The 20,385-nt window shown below is 41.1% G+C and overlaps 1 protein-coding gene across 7 annotated transcripts in view; it reads right to left on the bottom strand.

The window, feature by feature from the left end:
- The window catches only part of DAB1 (DAB1, reelin adaptor protein), a 1,342,273-nt gene that overhangs the window by 155,087 nt on the left and 1,166,801 nt on the right, over positions 1–20,385 (bottom strand). For all 7 annotated transcript variants that reach the window (XM_027537117.1, XM_027537115.1, XM_027537119.1 and 4 more), the window contains one exon: positions 3,896–4,035. In XM_027537117.1, coding sequence (XP_027392918.1) covers positions 3,896–4,035 — 140 coding nt within the window. The remainder of the gene's footprint in view (positions 1–3,895; positions 4,036–20,385) is intronic.

The following is a 20,385-nucleotide window of genomic DNA, read 5'->3' as shown; positions in this document are numbered from 1 at the left end:
TATAGCAAACAGAATTTTTTTTTTTTAATTTCTCATATGGCCTGATATGAACAAGTGGGCCTTTTTGCAAGGCTAACAGACATTTTTTACTTCTTTGTCTTTCTTTCCTGGGCCAGTAGCCAAATGGAGAATCGATCATTTATGTTTCTGTGCTTCCTAAAGAAACACCACTGGGAGCGGAAATGTCAACATTCTTCTCTGCAACTTGCAAATAATGAAAGACAGTTGTCTGGAAACCAAGAACTCTCCTCAAGTTCAGAGCATCTGGCAGGAGTGTGTTATGGTCAGACCAAGCCTCAGGGGTTTGGGGACCGCTTGGTTACAAGGGGTGACAGGTGGGACACTTTACTGCAGGTAACCAAGACACACACACACACCCACCCACCCACCCACCCACCCACCCACGAGCTTAGCAGTCATAACCAGGCTGGTCCAGCTAGCTTGTGTGAATGTTAATCTTTAGGGAGAACTTCAGGGCACACAAGCCAACTCCTGCCTCACACCCGCTGAGACCTCTATGCTTCTACGGAGGCAGATGGCCGATAAGGTGGTCTGTGACCCACGCCTGCTGAATGCTATCAGGATGCTGAATGAGGATGCCTCAGCCTCTTTCTTGTCCTCAGCAGACTTGTAGCTGTGGGTGAGAACCAGTCCCTGGAGATTTTCTTGATGTCTTTTAATTCATGTTTGTCAAAAGCACATCTTCACCTGCCTGGCCTCATACTCAGTAAGGACCAACTTCACCAAGAATTAAGGTCCTGGCCTTTATCCCCATCCTTGATTAGAGTCTCAGTGGGGAAGTAGGCTTGGCACAGTCTCCTCTGGGTTCTCGCTCTGAAATCCACCTGCTGGTAGAGAGGGTGAGTTCTGATGTGATCTCACACCTGGGTCACAGTGCTGCTCTAGGCAGTGGGGGTGACAGGGAGGGCCGCAGTCAGCCAGCTGCCCCACAGGCCCACTGACCAGCCTGTCTTCTTCAAGGATGCCCTGTGGCTGTGTAGCTGTGTCATGTCTTCCAGACCAGCATTTATCAGTCGTAAAGCTGAAATTTAGAGTTCTTCCTGTTGGACTCCTTTGTCTACTTATCACCCAGATTTGAATTTGGCAGAAGAAGGGGGCTCATTATTAGACTCTCCTAAAATCTCATAACATCGTTTAATTATTCTTTTCATAAAAAGATACATTAACCTCTTCCAAGGAGGCAATCTGTGAACTCGTGATTTTAACATCTTTTATACATTTTCTGGTATGCCTTCTGGTAGATTTATAAATATTAAAATAAAATTTGCTTTGTAACAGCTTAAAAAATAAAAAGAAAGTAATGGATACACAGTTTAGAAAATTAAGAGTTTTTAAAAAGAATGATTCCTATAGCTAGACTACAAGGAGTCTTAGAATCTGATACACATGTTGAAATAAACCATTGAGAAAATGTGTACAATATAAACAAAAATAATAACTGTGCCTTATTAAACATTTATCAAAAAAAAGGTAAAGAATTCATTTTATAGACACTGTCCCATATAATATTACTAGGCACTTGGCCAGCCTTTTTTTCCTTCCCTTTTTCTTACATTTAAAAAATTATATTTACCAAGTTGTATCCTCAGGGACTACTTGAAAATATGAAAAAAATGTATATGATGTATATTATTAGGTATGGAAGAAAACAAGATATGAAACTATAAATGGTCATTCCAATTACACTACATATATGCATATGATTGACATATATATACACAAATGTATATAAAAATACAAAGATTGTTAATAACACAAAAATGTTGATACTGATTTTCTTGGTGTAGTGTGATTGTAAGTTAATTTCCCCTCTTACACTTTTCTGTAGTTTCAAACTTTTTACACAGCATTTTTTTTGAATTCTATAATCAAAAAAGGAATTAAATTATAGACCTTAAATGTATATGATACTTATAGATTTCTTGTTAAATAATTTTTCTAATATTTTATATTACTTTTTTTTTAAAAAAAAAGAAGCATAGACTACATAGAGACTGGAATCTGGGAACAGACAATACATGATTTTGTATGTTTTTAAAGGTTACTTAATAATATAATTTTCTTATTTTGTATATTAAAATGTTTCCCAATTTCTTAGATTTCTCAAGGAAAGGCTTCTTTAAAGCATTTAAAATCAGAAATCTCTTTGTGCTATCTCCAAATACCAATATCTAGTTACACATCACTTAAAAAACATTTTCCCTTTATTATAAGGTATGTGGGGAATATTAATAAAAATTACAAGGAGACCCACCTCCCAGAATAATGGAAATAAAAGCAAAAATAAACAAATGGGACCTAATTAAACTTAAAAGCTTTTGCACAACGAAGGAAACTATAAGCAAGGTGAAAATACAGCCTTCAGAATGGGAGAAAATAATAGAAAATGAAGCAACTGACAAAGAATTAATCTCAAAAATATACAAGCAGCTCAATACCAGAAAAATAAATGACCCAATCAAAAAATGGGCCGAAGAACTAAACAGACATTTCTCCAAAGAAGACATACAGATGGCTAACAAACACATGAAAAGATGCTCAACATCACTCATTATCAGAGAAATGTAAATCAAAACCACAATGAGGTACCATTTCATACCAGTCAGAATGGCTACGATCCAAAAGTCTACAAGCAATAAATGCTGGAGAGGGTGTGGAAGAAAGGGAACCCTCTTACACTGTTGGTGGGAATGCAAACTAGTACAGCCACCATGGAGGACAGTGTGGAGATTCCTTATAAAACTGGAAATAGAACTGCCTTATGACCCAGCAATCCCACTGCTGGGCATACACACTGAGGAAACCAGAAGGGAAAGAGACACGTGTACCCCAATGTTCATCACAGCACTGTTTATAATAGCCAGGACATGGAAGCAACCTAGATGTCCATCTGCAGACGAATGGATAAGAAAGCTATGGTACATATACACAATGGAATATTACTCAGCTTTTGAAAAGAATGCATTTGAATCAGTTCTAATGAGGCAGATGAAACTGGAATCTGTTATAGAGAGTGAAGTCAGAAAGAAAAACACCAATATAATATATTAATGCATATATATGGAATGTAGAAAGATGGTAACGATAACCCTATATGCAAGACAGCAAAGGAGACACAGATGTAAAGAACACACTTTTGGACTCTGTGGGAGAAGGCGAGGGTGGGATGATTTGAGAGAATAGCATTAAAACATGTATATTATGATATATGAAATAGATCGCCAGTCCAGGTTTGATGCATGAGACAGGGTGCTCAGGGCTGGTGCACTGGGATGACCCTGAGGGATGGGATGGGGAGGGAGGTGGGAGGGGGGTTCAGGATGGGGAACACATGTACACCCGTGGTGGATTCATGTCAATGTATGGCGAAAAGCACTACAATATTGTAAAGTAATTAGCCTCCAAAAAATAATAAATAAATTTTAAAAAATTACAAGGATGAATAAAATCAGTTTTATTAACATAAAATCTTTTACCATATTCATCATATGGTAGGATATAGAAAAGTTATTAAAAAATTAAGTAGAAAAATCTATAACATTGAGTGACTGTAGGATTTGATGATTTGGTACTTTTATTTTTGTTGGAACCACACAATGAAGATACAATTGAATTAAATGTGGTCTGTTTTTATCATATCAATAACTGCAAAACATGGAGTAGCAAAACACATCCACATAGGAGATGCTTAATAAATATTTGCTAAATGAGTGACATATCCTCCCAATATATAAATGCAGTGAGTCACCAGGATACTAAGTAGTACAGCAGTATGTGAAGAAATAAAAATAGGTTTACCAGAGTGATTGTACTCATCTTTCCCTCTCAGTCATATCAAATGTGCACTGTTTAAAGCAAAATGTTGGCACAGTACCTTGAGCTTCATCATCGAGTCTTGGCATAACTTGTCTCCCCGAGCTGCGGAAACCTCATCAATTCCAATCAGTTTGGCCTTGTACCGGACCCCTTCACCTTTAAACCTCTTTATCAAAGTGGCTTCACTGCGATCCTGACCTAAAAAGAAAGAAAAGCAGGATTTGGATATGTAGGTGTTCAAGACCCATGGACTTTAAATATCCACAGTTCCAAGACTGGTTCTCTGGTTTACCTAAGTTCAAGGAAAGTCAAATCATTGGATCACATACAAAAGAATGATGACACTCCTGGATACAAATTCTGGCTCTATCCTTCCAAATCCTCAGGAAGATTACATAATTTTCTCTAACATTGTATTTTCTCAGGCAGAACAAAGAAAAAAATGAAAAAGTAACCAACCACAAAGTGGCATTAAGATTAAAAAGAGCCAGATAACACATATAAAATACCTAATATGGAGTCTGATGCACACTAGATTGTCAACAAATGATCATTACCCACTACAAGTTTATGTCTGACACCCTTGTTAGAAAAGTATTAGCCCTGAGTCTCTCTGGTATTTCCAGCATTTAAAATGACTTTGGCCAGGGTCCAAGACCCTCCTTACACCCAATTCTATGGGCCGTTTTATAACGAGGCTCCAGAGTAATTGTTTTGTATCAAGTAATGACCCAGGGTCAATTATCAAAGAATGGTTTTACAATATCTCTTCTGTTAACTCATGTGTTCACAGAAATAAGCTTCCACACTCCTTGGTACGGTGCCCCCATAACTTGCAGTGGGATTTCCCTGTAATTATTAGCATAATATTTTGCTAAGACACATCAACCAGAAGTTCAAACACATTCACATAAAATAAAGACAGCAAAGTTACTGTGAACAGACCATGTGTTTCTTGTGAGATGTTTCATAAACTTTATTTCCATTCTTCACAACTCAACCATATCCAGCTCCCAGATGAAGGTCACAGAATTAAAATAGCTTGTCCATATTCACACAGTCAGAAGAAACAGAATATATAGGAATTTGAATCTCTAACTTCATCAAATGTCCATCAGAGGAGTCACAGGTTGGGGCATTGTTCCGTGGTTCTTTTTTCTTTTTTTTGGGGGGGGGGGTCACATATGGGATCTTAGTTCCCTGATCAGGGATCAAACCTGTACCCTCTGCACAGAGTCTCAGCCACTGGACCACTAGGGAAGTCCCAATCATGCGGTCCTTAAGCCTGGAATGCCATAGGTTTCTGATATTCATCTCCTGGAACATCATGGACTTCAGCTTCTGATACCTCCTCCATCATGCCTTCCTTCATCAGTTGGAAATTTAGAGCTAAGGATATCAGAAGTAATTCAGCCCATTTCTCTCTATCTACATGATGCACATATTGAGGCCCTTCCATTAAGTGGGGCTGAGAATTATTTGAGGACATACTTAAAAAAAAAAAAAAACCCACAACAGTAATAGCTAACCACTGTATTATGCTTTTCTATTGATAGAACACAGCATGCATTTCATTCATTTATTCATTCATCCCTTACTGAGCAGCATCTCTGTGCCAGATGCTATTACTCACTGGCAATAGATGAATGAGACAAAGTCTATGCCCCTAGAGGCTTAAGTTTTTGATGACTGCAAACAAAAATGTGTAGTGTGTTATGCTAGGTATACAAGAAGGCAAAAGCTTTACAGCCAGACATCCTCATGTCAAATCACGGCTCTCACTCGTAAGTCAACTAAGCTGTGTGCTGAGCCTCCATCTCCTAATTATTGAATGAAGATTAAATACTCACTTTCAGAGTTATTATGAACAGTAACTTACATGAGATAGCACGTGAATAGCATGGATTCACATGGTAAGTTCTCTATACACGGTAGCTGCCACCCCTGTTATCAGCTCAGTAAAAGAAGCACCTAGAAGATACAATTCTGAGAGCAGGAGAGCACAGAGAAGGGGTGTCTGCGGAGTTAGTTCTGGACCTGTCGTCCCCAAATCCCACTTGATATTTTTTCCATCACACTATTGCTGACTCCTGGTATATTGAAGTCTCTGAATTAATTCCATTAAGCAAATATAACACATGGATGATTTGTCTGAATGTGTAATCAATGTAAAAATTAAGCCTCTGGGATCAGTGAGGGCAGATGTCAGAAACTAAAGCTAAGAACAAAAAGAATAACATTTGCCATGATACACCCTATACTGACATCTAGCTGTGGGCACTGCAGGTCACCTCTCCCTGCATTGTTAAACAATATTTGGTAGGAGTGGCCTATGGTTTGATCTATTTCTTGGGAAGTTTATCTTACTCTTTCTTCAATTCCTGACACTATTTCAATCACTAATGACATCTCTTTGACTATCTGGAACTTCCTCTAAAGTTTAACTATAATGGCAATACCAGGTAGTATTTATCATGTTATGTACTGCATATTATATGCCTCAATTTGTTTAGTCCTTAAAATAATCCTAGAGGTAGGTACTGTTACTCAGATCCTACAGACGAGGATCTAAATTGAAGGTCTGAGAGGCCAAGCAACTTGTACAAACTCACTGAGTGGGACCTGAACCCAGATCTGTCTGATGCCAAAGCCCATACTTGCGGTTTGCTTATGTTCTATGTCTTCAAGCTTGTTCTCTTAATTATAATGATTAACTATTTCTCATCTATCTGACTTCCCTATAAAAGTGTCAGTCACTCAGTCATGTCCACCTGTTTGTGACCCTATGGACTATAGCCTGCTAGGCTCCTCTGTCCATGGAATTCTCCAGGCAAGAATACTAGAGTGCATAACCATTCCCTTCTCCAGGGGATCTTCCCAAACCAGGGATCAAACCTGGGTCTCCCACATTGCAGGCAGATTCTTTACCATCTGAGTCACCATGGGAAGCCCTTGAGATGATACTTATACAAAAACTCACCTCACCCAAATCTGTTGATCTTTAATATACTGGCAGTATTAAAACACCACTGGAAAGATGGCTTGAAAATGGAACATACACATTCCAGACTCCAGGTCATGTCCCAAAAATGTCCATAAGTCAGATACAAAGACAGCCTTAAGAAACATTTGTCAGGGCACAGAGCTCTGCTGAGGAGCACACTTTGTAAGAGGAGGCAGAGCGAGATCAGGTGAATGAGGGCAGAGATTAATAAGAAAATATTAGGCCATTTAGAGGAAAGTAGAGAGTCCAATTTAGATTAGGACCCAGGGCCAAGCTAATTTGTATGAAGGGCACTTATGCAGTAGATAATCCAGTTTCTCATTAAATGCTCCACCATTAAAAGGGTAATTTTTCATGAGCACATCTTGAGCGAGGTCTCAGATATATAAGTTAAGAAATAAATAACAGATACCAGAGCCATAAGGCTATTCCTTCGGAGGCACATGACTTGAGGGTGTTGAAGGGAGGGTCAACCTTCATACATCCAAAGTCATCATGAATCCCTAGCCTAGTCGGCTGAAAGTACCACTGACCCTCTGTTTTCGGATGGGCAAGAGAAAGGCCATGTGTTTAAGGAAAATCATCTATCATCAGGCATTTATGATATCGGTCACTGAGCCAGAAGTTTCACATGCATTTTTTTATTTAATCTTCATACCTGCTTTTTGAGTTTGTCTTTGTCACGAGCCCTGTTTTATAGAAGATGACACCAATGCCCCAAGCCAAGGGCACTGCCAGAATTTTTTTAGGTAACAGCTTTGTTGAGATTTAATTCCTATACCATTCAATTCACCATTTTAAAGTACACAGTTCAGTGGTTTTAGTACATTCATAGTTATACAACCACCACTGGTAGCTAATTTCATAACATTTTCATCAACCCAGAAGGAAACCTTGTGCTTGTTAGCAGTTATTCCCTATCTTCCCCAAACCCATCAGCCCTAGGCAACCACTAATCTACTTTCTGTCTCTATGGACTTGCTTGTTCTGGAGGCAATTACATTTCACACAAATGGGATCATGTAATATGAGGTCTTTTGTGACTGGCTTCCTTCACTTAGCATCACATTTTCAAGATCATTCAATGTAATAGCATGTATCATTATTTTGTCTTTTTCTTTCTGAATAATATTCCATTGTAAGGATATACCACAACAGTTGCTGGACATTTAGCTTCTATTTCTTTGGTATTATGAATAATACTAAGATGAATTATTTTTGTACCAGTTTTTATATAGTCATATTTTTCAATTCTCTTAGGATTATACCTAGGAGAGAAATTGCTGGGTCATACAGTGACTCTGTTCAGAGAAGGCAATGGCACCCCTCTCCAGTACTCTTGCCTGGAAAATCCCATGGACGGAGGAGCCTGGTAGGCTGCAGTCCATGGGGTTGCTAAGAGTTGGACACGACTGAGCGACTTCACTTTCACTTTTCACTTTCATGCATTGGAGAAGGAAATGGCAACCCACTCCAGTGTTCTTGCCTGGAGAATCCCAGGGACTGGGGAGCCTGGTGGGCTTCCGTCTATGGGGTCGCACAGAGTCGGACACGACTGAAGCGACTTAGCAGCAGCAGCACAGTAACTCTGTTAAACTTTTTGAAGAATTATCAAACTGTTTTTCCAAAGTGGTTCTACCAGTTTAAAATCTCACAAAGTACGAGGGTTCCAACTTCTACAGCAGCTGTTCCTGCCAACATCTCTTATCGTCACTGCTAGTCATCCCAGCAGGGGTTTAATGATATCTCACCATGGTTGTGTTTTGCATTGTCTGTAGGATTAGTGATGTTGAGCATCTTTCATGTGTTCATTGCCCATTTGCCTATCCACTTTGGTGAAATGCCTATTCAAACATGATACGCTGAATTTGACCCCAGGTCTTAGGCAAAATGCCATGCTTTTAACCATTGGGCTATGGGGTCTCCTGCGACCTGTCACAGCACTAACTACTTCTCACTTTGTGCCACAGTCACTTGAGTAGATGTCATATGGAGCCTGTTGTAAATTGCAAGATAGGTTACCGCTAAGACAAGCACAAGTACATACACCTCGCCTGATATTCTCGTATCTTGTCCGAATTAATCTTCTAAGGTTACTGGAAGGATGTGCCATCATCATTCAAGAGGAAGAAACTAAATCCAGAAAGGTGACTAAAGTTATTTCAGTTAGGGCTCAGAACAGAGCCTCATCCTGTGTACTCTGAGGCCTGAGCTCCTCCATGGGGAGCCCTGAGCTCTGGATTCAGATGACCTGAGTTCAAGTCCCAGCTCTCCCACCCCTGCCGTAACTGCGTGGCCTCAGGTAAGTTCCTTTACAATATCTCCCACAGCATCTTTCTCTGTTCAGTGTAGAAAAGAACAGTTGCTCCCATACAGGGTCAACGAAATGCCACACAGACAGTATGTGGGAGAGTGAGGGGCAAACAGTAGGAGGTAATCAATGTTGGCTGCTGCGATCTAGGTGCTCATATTTCCAGTGTGTCTGGGACAGTCCTTGTTTATACCTTATGTCCTGACACTGTTATATAGCACCCTGATTATCCTCAGAAGTGCCCCAGTTTGGATGATGAATTGTGTGGTCACCCTAATTATATTATCACCATCTGTACACTGTACTGCCTCAGCATGCTCTCTGTGCAGGTTCCTGTGGCACCTAGGGGAGTGAAGAGGGTCTCTTCTCCGGTCTGGAAGCCACATTTCAGAAAGAGACACAGATCACTTTACAAAACGTTGAGATGATCAGGACTGTGAATGTCATATGGAGCTGAAGGGAGGAGAAATTGTTTCTGCTTGAAGGGGAGAGGATGAGCAACCACTGCAGAGGTGAGATGACATTTGACGAAGGATGGTAAGAAGCAGAGATTCAACAAATAGAAAAGTAAGGAAGAAGTTTTCTAGAGGAATTAAGATTATGGTAATATTCAAAGACAGGGAGTAGTCATGTTAGACTGAGTGTTTCTCAACCCTAGCTATGTTTTGTTTGCTTGGATTTGTTTCTTTTATTTAAACTTTTATTTTATATTGGAATATAGTTGCTTAATAATACTGTGATACTATCAAATGTACAGCAAAGTAATTCAGTTATACATATACATGTATCTATTCTTCTTCAAATTCTTTTCTCATTTAGGTTGTTAAATAATGTTGAGCAGTGTTTCCTGTAGGTCCTTGTTGGCTATCCATTTTAAATACAACAGTATTTAAAAGTCAATCTCAAACTGCCTATTACTTCCTCCCACCTCTCCTTCCTAGTAACCATAAGTTCGTTCAATGGTTTCTGGTTGGTAAAAAGTTCATTTGTATCATTTCTTTTTAGATTCTGCATATAAGTGATATCATATGATATTTCTCTTTCTCTGACCAACTTAATTCCCTCAGTATTATAATCTCTAGGTCCATCCATGTTCCTGCAAATGGCATTATTTCATTTTTAATGGCTGAGTAATATTCCATTGTATATATGCACATCTTTTAGCCATGTTTTAGAATTATCTTGGCAACTTTTTCAAATACTACTCCATAGATTTTTAGTATATTTATCTGGGGTGACCCTGAACCAATGAATATGCTTGCAAAGTACTGTGTTTAAGCACATAGCTCAAGTGATGCTAACAAAGGCTGGAGGGGCTTAATCAAGAAGAGTTTTAGAAGTCAAGCTAAAGCTTTTGGGCTTCTTCTTTAGCCCACAGGAGCTATTAATGCTATGGTCTGTTATGAGGATTAGATTAAAACAGTAACAATAGTGTAGCAACATTTCCAGAAGTATAAAACTCTCATTGATTCTTTATTGGTTGATAGATCATTCACATTAAAAAATATATAAGTGTATATATATAGATATATGTATGTATTTGTGTGTGTGTGTGTGTGTGTGTGTGTGTAGTGAGTGCTCACTATAAGTTCTAAGGTGCTAGAGATACAGTAGTGAACAAAATATAGAAATATCCCTGTACTTATGGAGCCTACATTCTGGTGGAAAAATCAATAGATTATTCCAGTCATTTTCTAAGTATAGTTTAATTAAGAACTGCCCATTTAAAACATACACACACCCCACATACACACAAAAAAACAGGGATTCCTAAATCCCACCCATTCAGATACTGAACCTAATGGGAGAGACCCAGTAGATTGAGTTGATTCAGACACTAGTAATCCTGGAAGCTCACCAGGAACAGAAAGGGGTCAAACAGCAACCTTCTTATATAGAAAATTTCCTAGGAGGTGCTATTTCTCAAACTGGGCCCTCAGAATGAGAATTTCAAAACAGAGTTCTGCCATTTAGAACTAATAGTTAGAGACTCTAACCATGGCCAGAACTGTATGGTTGCACTTTGTAGAGCTCAGTTTACTGTTTCACATTAAATGTGATGCTGTCCACATATTTTGAATCCAGAGCCAGAAATTCAGAGAGGTCACGTTGCTTAAATTGATTCATTTAGGTAAGTTTCATGCATTGGAGAAGCAAACGGCAACCCACTCCAGTGTTCTTGCCTGGAGAATCCCAGGGATGGTGGAGCCTGGTGGGTTGCCATCTATGGGGTCGCACAGAGTCGGATACGACTGAAGCGACTTAGCAGCAGCAGCAGCAGGTAAGTTCTACAGTGAAGATTTAAACTCAGGTCTGCCACAGAAGCAGGGTCTCTGCGGATTTTTTTAGTTTTTAAAATCACATCTCTGTCTGTAAAATATTTTTGAGCATACAACTTTAAGATAGGTATATATCAGTATAAATAAAATTAACATCCTTAACATTTCTTACAAAGCCCTGACAAATCTGGTCCCTGTTGAATGCATGGCCTCATTTTTGGACCACACTCCCCTCTATTTCTCACATTCTCACCACAATGGCCTTCATCCTGTCTCTCCAAAAAGCCAGATTCTGAGCAAATGTATGCTGGGCTCTGCAGTTTTACACCTGCTGTTCTTCGGACCTTGAAGCCACTACACCCCCATCCTCATCCTGCCTCATCCCCCTCACCCCTCCTCACTTACCTTTGACACCTGAAGTCTCAGCACAATGCCACATGCCCAGGATTCTCTATCCCAGAAGTCTATCTGGGAGGTCCCCTCTAAAATGTGACCACAGTACTCTCCTGATAAGCCCCCTTCCTTCTTGCAACAAATTAATCTCATTTGTAATCATCTGTTTAAACTCCTCCTTCTCATGCCTCTGGAAGGTCCAGAAAGCCCAGGACTATGTTAAATTTGTTAGCCAAGGTATCCCTGGAAATTGGTGTTTTCCTAACAACAGACACATTTTCACTCAATTCCCTCACAGCATCTGTCACAGCACGGTGGCACCTCAATGACTTTGTCTTCAAGCCTCTTTCCTTCTCTGCACTTTGGATCCCTGAGGATGGGGCTATGTTCTCTGAATATAGCATGGTGCCTGGCAGAGAATGGACCCACAGTTCCCAGCTCTACTGAATAATTGAATACACGAATACCGTTATTTATTTATTCAAAAGAGGCCACTGACTCCCAGAGTCTGGATCACTCTGGGGGAGTGTACAGGGTCACTATAAACCCCTTCCAAACAGACTTTATCTCAAATCCATTGCATGAGCGTGGATCACTAAATCTTCAAGGAATAAAATTCCTAATGGGAGGAAGCAAATGTCACACCTGCAGTTAAGCTTACTGTTGCCTTCACTTCATGCCATTAGGGGAAGAGCATTTCTCAATCTCATCACAACCTGCTCACCTCATAACTGGGAAATGACTCTCTGAACTTAGATGGAGACAGTGCCGAGGACACCCAGGAAGCTCCCTGTTTTGAGCAGGCCTCAAGGATGCTGTCAGGAAGAAGACCACGTCCCTGTGTTAGAGCAGAAGGCACTCCCAGCGTGGAAGTCCCACACTGGGAGTGACCTTGTAGAAACATCAATAAAAACAAGCCCCTTGGCCAGAAGCCTAAATCCCAAAGAAGCAGGCAATTAGCATTTCCCATGACACTGAGGCAGAGAGCCCACAGAATTCACTAGAGTCATAATCCGTCTCTTACACCAGGCTGTTCACTTAGGACGGCTAATGGCCAAATAAACGAGATTTCACACCCAGGACTGTTCTCTCTTTACCTCCCCCACACATCCTAGATGATAATGATCATGGCCACAGAAACCCAGGCAAGAGCCAAGATTGTTTTTTCTACTGTGGGCAGTCTGGCTGTGAATTCTTCTAACTTTTGACAGTTACCGTATTTCTCTGTCTAGCAGAGGTCAACATCAACATATTTCTTATATTAAGCTGAATGTTCAATTCTCTTTTTTAGATACTTAAACACCTAAGGAGGTGTCTTAGTTCAGGCTGCTATAACAAAATACCACATACAAGGTGACTTAAATGGCAGGCATCGATTTCTCCCTGTTCTGATATCTGTGAAGTCTAACAGCAAGGTGCTGGCATACTTGACCCTGGGGAAGGTCCCTCTTTTTGGTTGGCAGATGGCTATCCTCTTGCTGTATCCTCACACAGTGGAGAGAAACAGCAAGTGAGAGAGCTCTGATTCTGTCCTCCTCTTCTTGTAAGGGCATGAATCCCACCAACGGGGCCCCACCCTCTTAACCTAATCAAAACCTAATTATCTCCGAAAGGCCCCACATTCAATGTCATCTCAGAGGTTAAGGCTTCAATACATAAACTTTTGGAGGGTGTTGGGGGAGAAGACACAAACATTCATTCTGTAACAAGAGGCTGGAAGGAGGAAGGAAAAGGGAAAAGCTGGATGACATCCAAAAGCAGGTGTGTCTGTTCCATAGTCATAAACTATTTAATTGAAAATTGAGAACCACCTTGGAGGAAGACTGCATCCCACTAAGAGATGAGGGAATGGAGGTCAGAAGGGAATGGAGGTCAATGGTATTGAATACAAGGCCACGCTGCTAGTGAGGGGCATGGTTGCCTAACTCTGGGATCAGATGGCACTGCAGTAGCTCTGTGCCTACCTGTGTACGTGGGATTCCAGGATAGTCATTTAACTTTTGAGTGTTAGTCTCCATCAGTAGAACGCTACAGTTATTTGTAGTCCTCTCTAGGATACTCCTTATTGCCAAATTCAGACTTAAATTGAAGAAAGTAGGGAAAACCACTAGACCATTCACGTATGACCTAAATCAAATCCCTTACGATTATACAGTGGAAGTGAGAAATAGATTCAAGGGATTAGATCTGATAGACAGAGTGCCTAAAGAACTATGGACAGAGGTTCATGACATTGTACAGGAGTCAGGGATCAAGGCCATCCCCAAGGAAAAGAAATGCAAAAAGGCAAAATGGTTGTCTGGGGAGGCCTTACAAATGACTGTGAAAAGAAGAGAAGTGAAAAGCAAAGGAGAAAAGGAAAGATATACCCATTAGAATGCAGAATTCCAAAGAATATCAAGGAGAGATAAGAAAGCCTTCCTCAGCGATCAATGCAAAGAAATAGAGGAAAACAATAGAATGGGAAAGACTAGAGATCTCAAGAAAATTAGAGCTACCGAGGGAATATTTCATGCAAAGATGGGCTCGATAAAGAACAGAAATGGTATGGACCTAACAGAAGCAGAAAATATTAAGAAGAGGTGGCAAGAACACAGAAGAACTATACAAAAAAGACCTACATGACCAAAATAACCACAATGGTATGATCACTCACGTAGAGCCAGACATCCCAGAACGCAAACTCAAGTGGGCCTTAGGAAGCATCACTACAAACAAAGCTAGTGGAGGTGATGGAATTCCAACTGAGCTACTTCAAAACCTAAAAGATGATGCTGTGAAAGTGCTGAACTCAATATGCCAGCACATTTGGAAAACTCAGCAGTGGTCACAAGACTAGAAAAGGTCGGTTTTCATTCCAATCCCAAAGAAAGGCAATGCCAAAGAATGCTCAAACTACCACACAATTGCACTCATCTCACATGCTAGTAAAGTAATCCTCAAAATTCTCCAAGCTAGGCTTCAACAGTACATGAACTGTGAACATCCAGATATTCAAGCTGGATTAGAACAGGCAGAGGAACCAAAGATCAAATTGCCAACATCCGCTGGATCATCGAAAAAGCAAGAGAGTTCCAGAAAAACATCTACTTCTGCTTTATTGACTATGCCAAAGCCTTTGACTGTGTGCATCACAAGAAACTGTAGAAAATTCTGAAAGAGATGGGAATACCAGACCACCTGACCTGCCTGTTGAGAAACCTATATGCAGGTCAGGAAGCAACAGTTAGAACTGGACATGGGACAACAGACTGGTTCCAAATAGGAAAAGGAGTACGTCAAGGCTGTATATTGTCACCCTGCTTATTTAACTTATATGCAGAATACATCATGAGAAACGCTGGGCTGGAAGAAGCACAAGCTGGAATCAAGATTTCTTGGAGAAACATCAGTAACGTCAGATATGCAGATGACACCACCCTTGTGGCAGAAAGTGAAGAAGAACTAAAGAGCCTCTTGATGAAAGTGAAAGAACAGAGTGAAAAAAAAGTTGGCTTAAAGCTCAATATTCAGAAAACTAAGATCATGACATCTGGTCCCATCATTTCATGGCAAATAGATGGGGGAACAGTGAAAACAGTGGCAGACTTTATTTTTGGGGGCTTCAAAATCACTGCAGATGGTGACTGCAGCCATGAAATTAAAAGATGCTTGCTCCTTGGAAGAAAAGTTATAACCAACCTAGATAGGATATTAAAAAGCAGAGACATTACTTTGCCAACAAAGGTTCGTCTAGTCAAGGCTATGGTTTTTTCAGTAGTCATGTATGTATATGAGAGCTGGACTAGAAAGAAAGCTGAGTGCCAAAGAATTGATGCTTTTGAACTGTGGTGTTGGAGAAGACTCTTAAGAGTCTCTTGGACTGCAAGGAGATCCAACCAGTCCATCCTAAAGGAAATCAGTCCTGAATATTCATTGGAAGGACTGATGCTGAAGCTGAAACTCCAAAACTTTGGCCACCTGATGTGAAGAACTGACTCATTTGAAAAGACCCTGATGCTGGGAAAGATTGAAAGTGGGAGGAGAAGGGGACAATAGAGGATGAGATGGTTGGATGGCATCACCAACTCAATGAACATGAGTCTGAGTAAACTCTGGGAGTAGGCGATGCACAGGAAGTCTTGGCATGCTGTAGTCCATGGGGTCGAAAGGAGCTGGACACAACTGAGTGACCAAACTTAACTATGGTAGTTGCTTCCCTGGTGGCTCAGTGGTCAAAAATCTGCCTACCAATGCAGGAGACAACGGTTTGATCCCTGGGTCAGGAAGATCCTCTGGAGAAGGAAATGGCAACACACTCCAGTATTCTTGCCTGGAGAATTCAATTCCATGGACAGAAGATCCTGGCAGGTTACAGCCCAAAGGGTTGAAAAGACCTGGATGTGACTTAGTGACTAAACAACAGTTAGAACATTTAGAACGATTTGGTGAAATGATACACATTTTGCTCTTAGCACACTCCTAGGCACATGGCAGTCTTTCAATAAATATTTACTGCCCTCCTCCTCCCCAAATAATATATTTCACATTAAGCACCAGTGGCCCAAAGCTACCCATTGCAAAGTCATACCACTTTATAAGTAATGGTCCCAGCTGTTTGGGATTTTTTTTTTTTTGGGTTTCCCGGGAATAAGGTTGCAATTAGGAACAGGAAGTTCCTTCCTGAAGGCTACAGGGAGACCACCTTATGAATTATTAACACAGTATCCAAACAGAGAAATCCTCCCTCCTTCTGCATATCTCCCTGAATTACTAGGCCATCCATCTTGATGATAAGAAAATTTCAGAGTTCCCCACCCACAGCGTACCAACATCATTCTGTCCACTGCTGAGAAAGCTCTATTGTTTGTTAGGTCGTCCGATTTAAGAACAGATTGTGGGGAGAATCTCAGGGCCCAGGAACAGAGACAACTTATTTTATTTAGAATTCTATCTTGCAGTTATCCAGGTATTGATTTGCAGTGGACAAAAAATTATGTATGCTGACTGTGTAGGGGAGAATGCTGATTTTTCTGTAATTAACTAGCTGGGCAGTGAGCAGAATAAGGGGAACGGCACACTTAAGGGGCTGTTAAAAGGCACTTTTATGAACATGGTCGCTGTCATCATTGCTAAAAGGTAAACTAACTAAAGAACTAAAATAAATATTCAACCTATAACTCCTACAGGCAGTTTCTTTACAAATGCTCCTCTCTGGTATTTTTGGAAACATGCCCTCTGTATAAAGGGCATCTGGAGAATGGAGCACTAAGATTTCTACAGATTCTAATGTGAGGGGCTGGCCATCTGCATTTTCAAAGCTTGGCCAATGATTCCTAGGCAGAGTCAGATTAGGAGCCACACAAGAACAAGGCAGGTCCTTTAGTGAAACGTATGTGAGCCAATTCTTACTCTCAGATAATTGGCCCTTCTTTCATTTTCCTGACAAAGGTCTACTAGTGCTTGTTTTATTTCTGCCAGGTGTTCATTTAACAAATCTATTACAAACATTGTATGACATCATTAATAAGCTCAATAACAGGAGAAAACAATCACTGGGCATGCCACTCCGACAGATCCTTAAACCAACAATTTCCTGCCAGCGCTCTTTCAAACCCCATTTTCAAGTTTCTGTGAAGGGCAACTACAGAGACCATCATGCTAAGTCAGTGTGGGGTGTGAATCATACTCCTTATGGCGACTCCTGGAGCCGGAGAGCATGTTGTGGCAGGAAGAATCTGGGCCCAGGAGTCCCCCTCACTGGACTGACAGCTTCTACAGGGCTCCCATGGCCAGCCTCTGTCCTCTCTGTGCATCCCGAGCAACTAGGACAGTCCGGGCACTGAGTGGTACTCAATAAATACTTGCTGAATAAAGATATACTCAGTAAGGGAACTTGCTCTCACTAATCCAGAGTTTTCAATATTCTCTCCCAAACACACAGACATAGCGTTTTATAACTTCAGAAAGGCAAGTTTAAGTTCTCATCATGATGCCCAAAGTCTCAGGTGCTATTAATCAGATTAGTGGAACTGCAAACCCAGCAATGTTTCTCAATCAGAAGTCAGGCATAATGTCAATCATATCTCCATGTAAGAAGAACAGTGAGATGGAAAAAAAATAGAGGTCTTCTGGTTTAAGATTATAAATATATCCATAATCCTCCACTGCTGAGTCCTGAAGTCCTCCATGAAGGCATACCAGCTTGGTAGATTTTGCTAACTTGAGCCTGTTTCAAGGATTAACCATTCTGGCCTCTAATCTGAAGCTTTCTTTGTTCTCACTTGCTTACCAAGAGCCTGAGGATGCACACACCATTTACTCCTCAGGTCTTTGGATAGCTGGGCTTGTGTCTTTTTCTTAGTGGCCATGGGGCAGAGAGGGTAAAACCAGTGTGTGCTGCCACCATGTGTAAGGGAAAGCACCAGGTGTGCAATATCTTATCTCATGCTGATGCCACAGTGCAAGGCATAGAACGTGCTTTAAGCAATTTGTATGCTCCCCTCCACTGTTCTTTTACTCCTCACAACAAACAGCCTAGCATGGCATGCATTCTTAGTCCCTTCTTACAGACGAGAAAATAGAGGCTCCAAGAGGTAAAGACTGGCCTAAGACCACAGAGCTCGGAAAAGGCGGAGCCAGGAGTGGTGGAAAATCCATGGAGTTGAAGTCAAAGTTTTAAGGCAAACAGGTAGATAGAGAGAAGAGAGTAGTGGCTGCTAGAGGGGAAGGGGCTAGAGGGAGGGTAAAATGGGTGAACGGAATCAACTATATGGTGATGGATGGAAAGTCTTAGCGGTGAACATGCTGTAGAGAATACAGAAATGGAACTATAAGGTTGAGCACGTGAAAAAGTTATATATTGTTACAAACCAATGTTATACCAATAAAAAACTACAAAACAACAACAACAAAACCACAAAAGCAAGAAAGAAACAAAAAGCAAGGGAAGGGCAGTCTAAATCCATAATCATGGAATTCATTTTTGATTCTGTTATTTGCAAAAGAAAGGGTCCTGTTATGGTTGCAGGGCTGCAGGGATGAAGGCAGGTCAGGATGATGCACATAAGGGTGGGGGGAGGCAGGAGATGAAAGGGAAAGAACAGAGTTCAGGGGGGACTTGTCACTCGAAGACTCCTGGCCTGGAGCAAGTCATTTCATCTCTGCACAGAAGACAGTTAACAATGCTCCTCCTGCAGGATTGCTGGAAGAACTGTATGCCATTGTACGGGTGAAGCAGCTAACAGAGCCGAACACCTGCTGGCTCACATCATATATTGATAATATTTTCACTTCCTTTCCTGTGAACTGCAGCCTGCATGTGCTGTCTCCCAAACCCAGTTTCTGGTCTGAAGACTCCTCCTCCAGGTGACATGCTGACCCAGGAAGGCTCTTGGGTAAGCTGCTCTCAGAGAACTGTCCACCACAAAAGAGTCCCTCACCCAAGGACAGGTTCCCCTCATCTCATTCCCTCGCCCCCCTAAAGCTTGCATCCAATCAATAACTGGCTGATTAGACGGGGTTGAATATGAAGGTCCACAGCCCAACCCTCTGCTGAAGGCAGCTCAAGAGCTCCCTGTGGAATGGTGGGGATCAGCTGAGGCCTTTGTTGCAGCTGCATCAGGGTCAACTCCTCCCTCTGTCCAGTCCTGCCACCCACACTCCTCATCAGCACTGACTCTGAAGGCACCTCCCCAATAAGCTTCCTAAGCAAATCTCCATCTCCACCACTGGTTTCCTGGGAACTTGATGGAAGACAGTACAAAATCAGTGCATTTGAGAGAAAGCGTTCTGATAGATGATACAGAGGGGGTCTTGACATGCAGATGCAAGCCAGCAAGTGTCTGTAATAACCCAAGAGCAACAGGAAGAGGGCTTGGGGTGGGAGTTGGGGGAAAGCACTGAATGTCCCAATAATGTAACCAGGTTTGATACTCCATGAGGCTAAGCCTAATCAAAAGGGCAAATCCAGAGCTAACACTCACCAAATGCAACTCAAAGGCCCCTGGCAAAGCTGTTGTGGGCAGCTGAGTCTGTAGGAGTCAGCTGGGTGATCACCCATCCAAGGGCATCCATGCCACCACCAGAACTGGGAGGGCTACTGGGGTTTGCTTTTCTAAAGTTCACAACTTGTCTCCCTTTGGCAAATGCACATGATAGCAGATACTAGGCACCTACAAAGCCCTGAGAGCTGATGAAAAGCGAAGGTTATCTTGTTTTTCAACAAAAAATAACAGATACATTTTAAAACTTTTTCTATTTCCATTCTTTAAAAAAAAAAAAACACCTTTTCTTTTCAATTTCAAAAACATACATGCTCAAATCTTAAAATTTGGAAAATGCAAGAGAGGAAAAAGAGGGCAAGTTATCCAGAATTCCTTCCAGGGATATCTATGATTGCATTTGAGGATATGCCCTACTAAAATTTCCTAAGTGTACACACACAAATGTACATTTCTCAAAAACGTTTTTATACTGTACATCTGCAGTTTGCTTCTTTCATTTGGCAGGGCAGTACATCTTTTCTTCCATATTGATATTTTTTTGTAACATGATTCTTAGTGTCTGCCTAATATCCCCAT

The sequence above is a fragment of the Bos indicus x Bos taurus genome, chromosome 3 (genome assembly GCF_003369695.1).
Source record: "Bos indicus x Bos taurus breed Angus x Brahman F1 hybrid chromosome 3, Bos_hybrid_MaternalHap_v2.0, whole genome shotgun sequence".
Lineage (NCBI taxonomy): Eukaryota > Metazoa > Chordata > Mammalia > Artiodactyla > Bovidae > Bos > Bos indicus x Bos taurus.
This window is presented reverse-complemented; position numbering and strand designations above follow the sequence as displayed.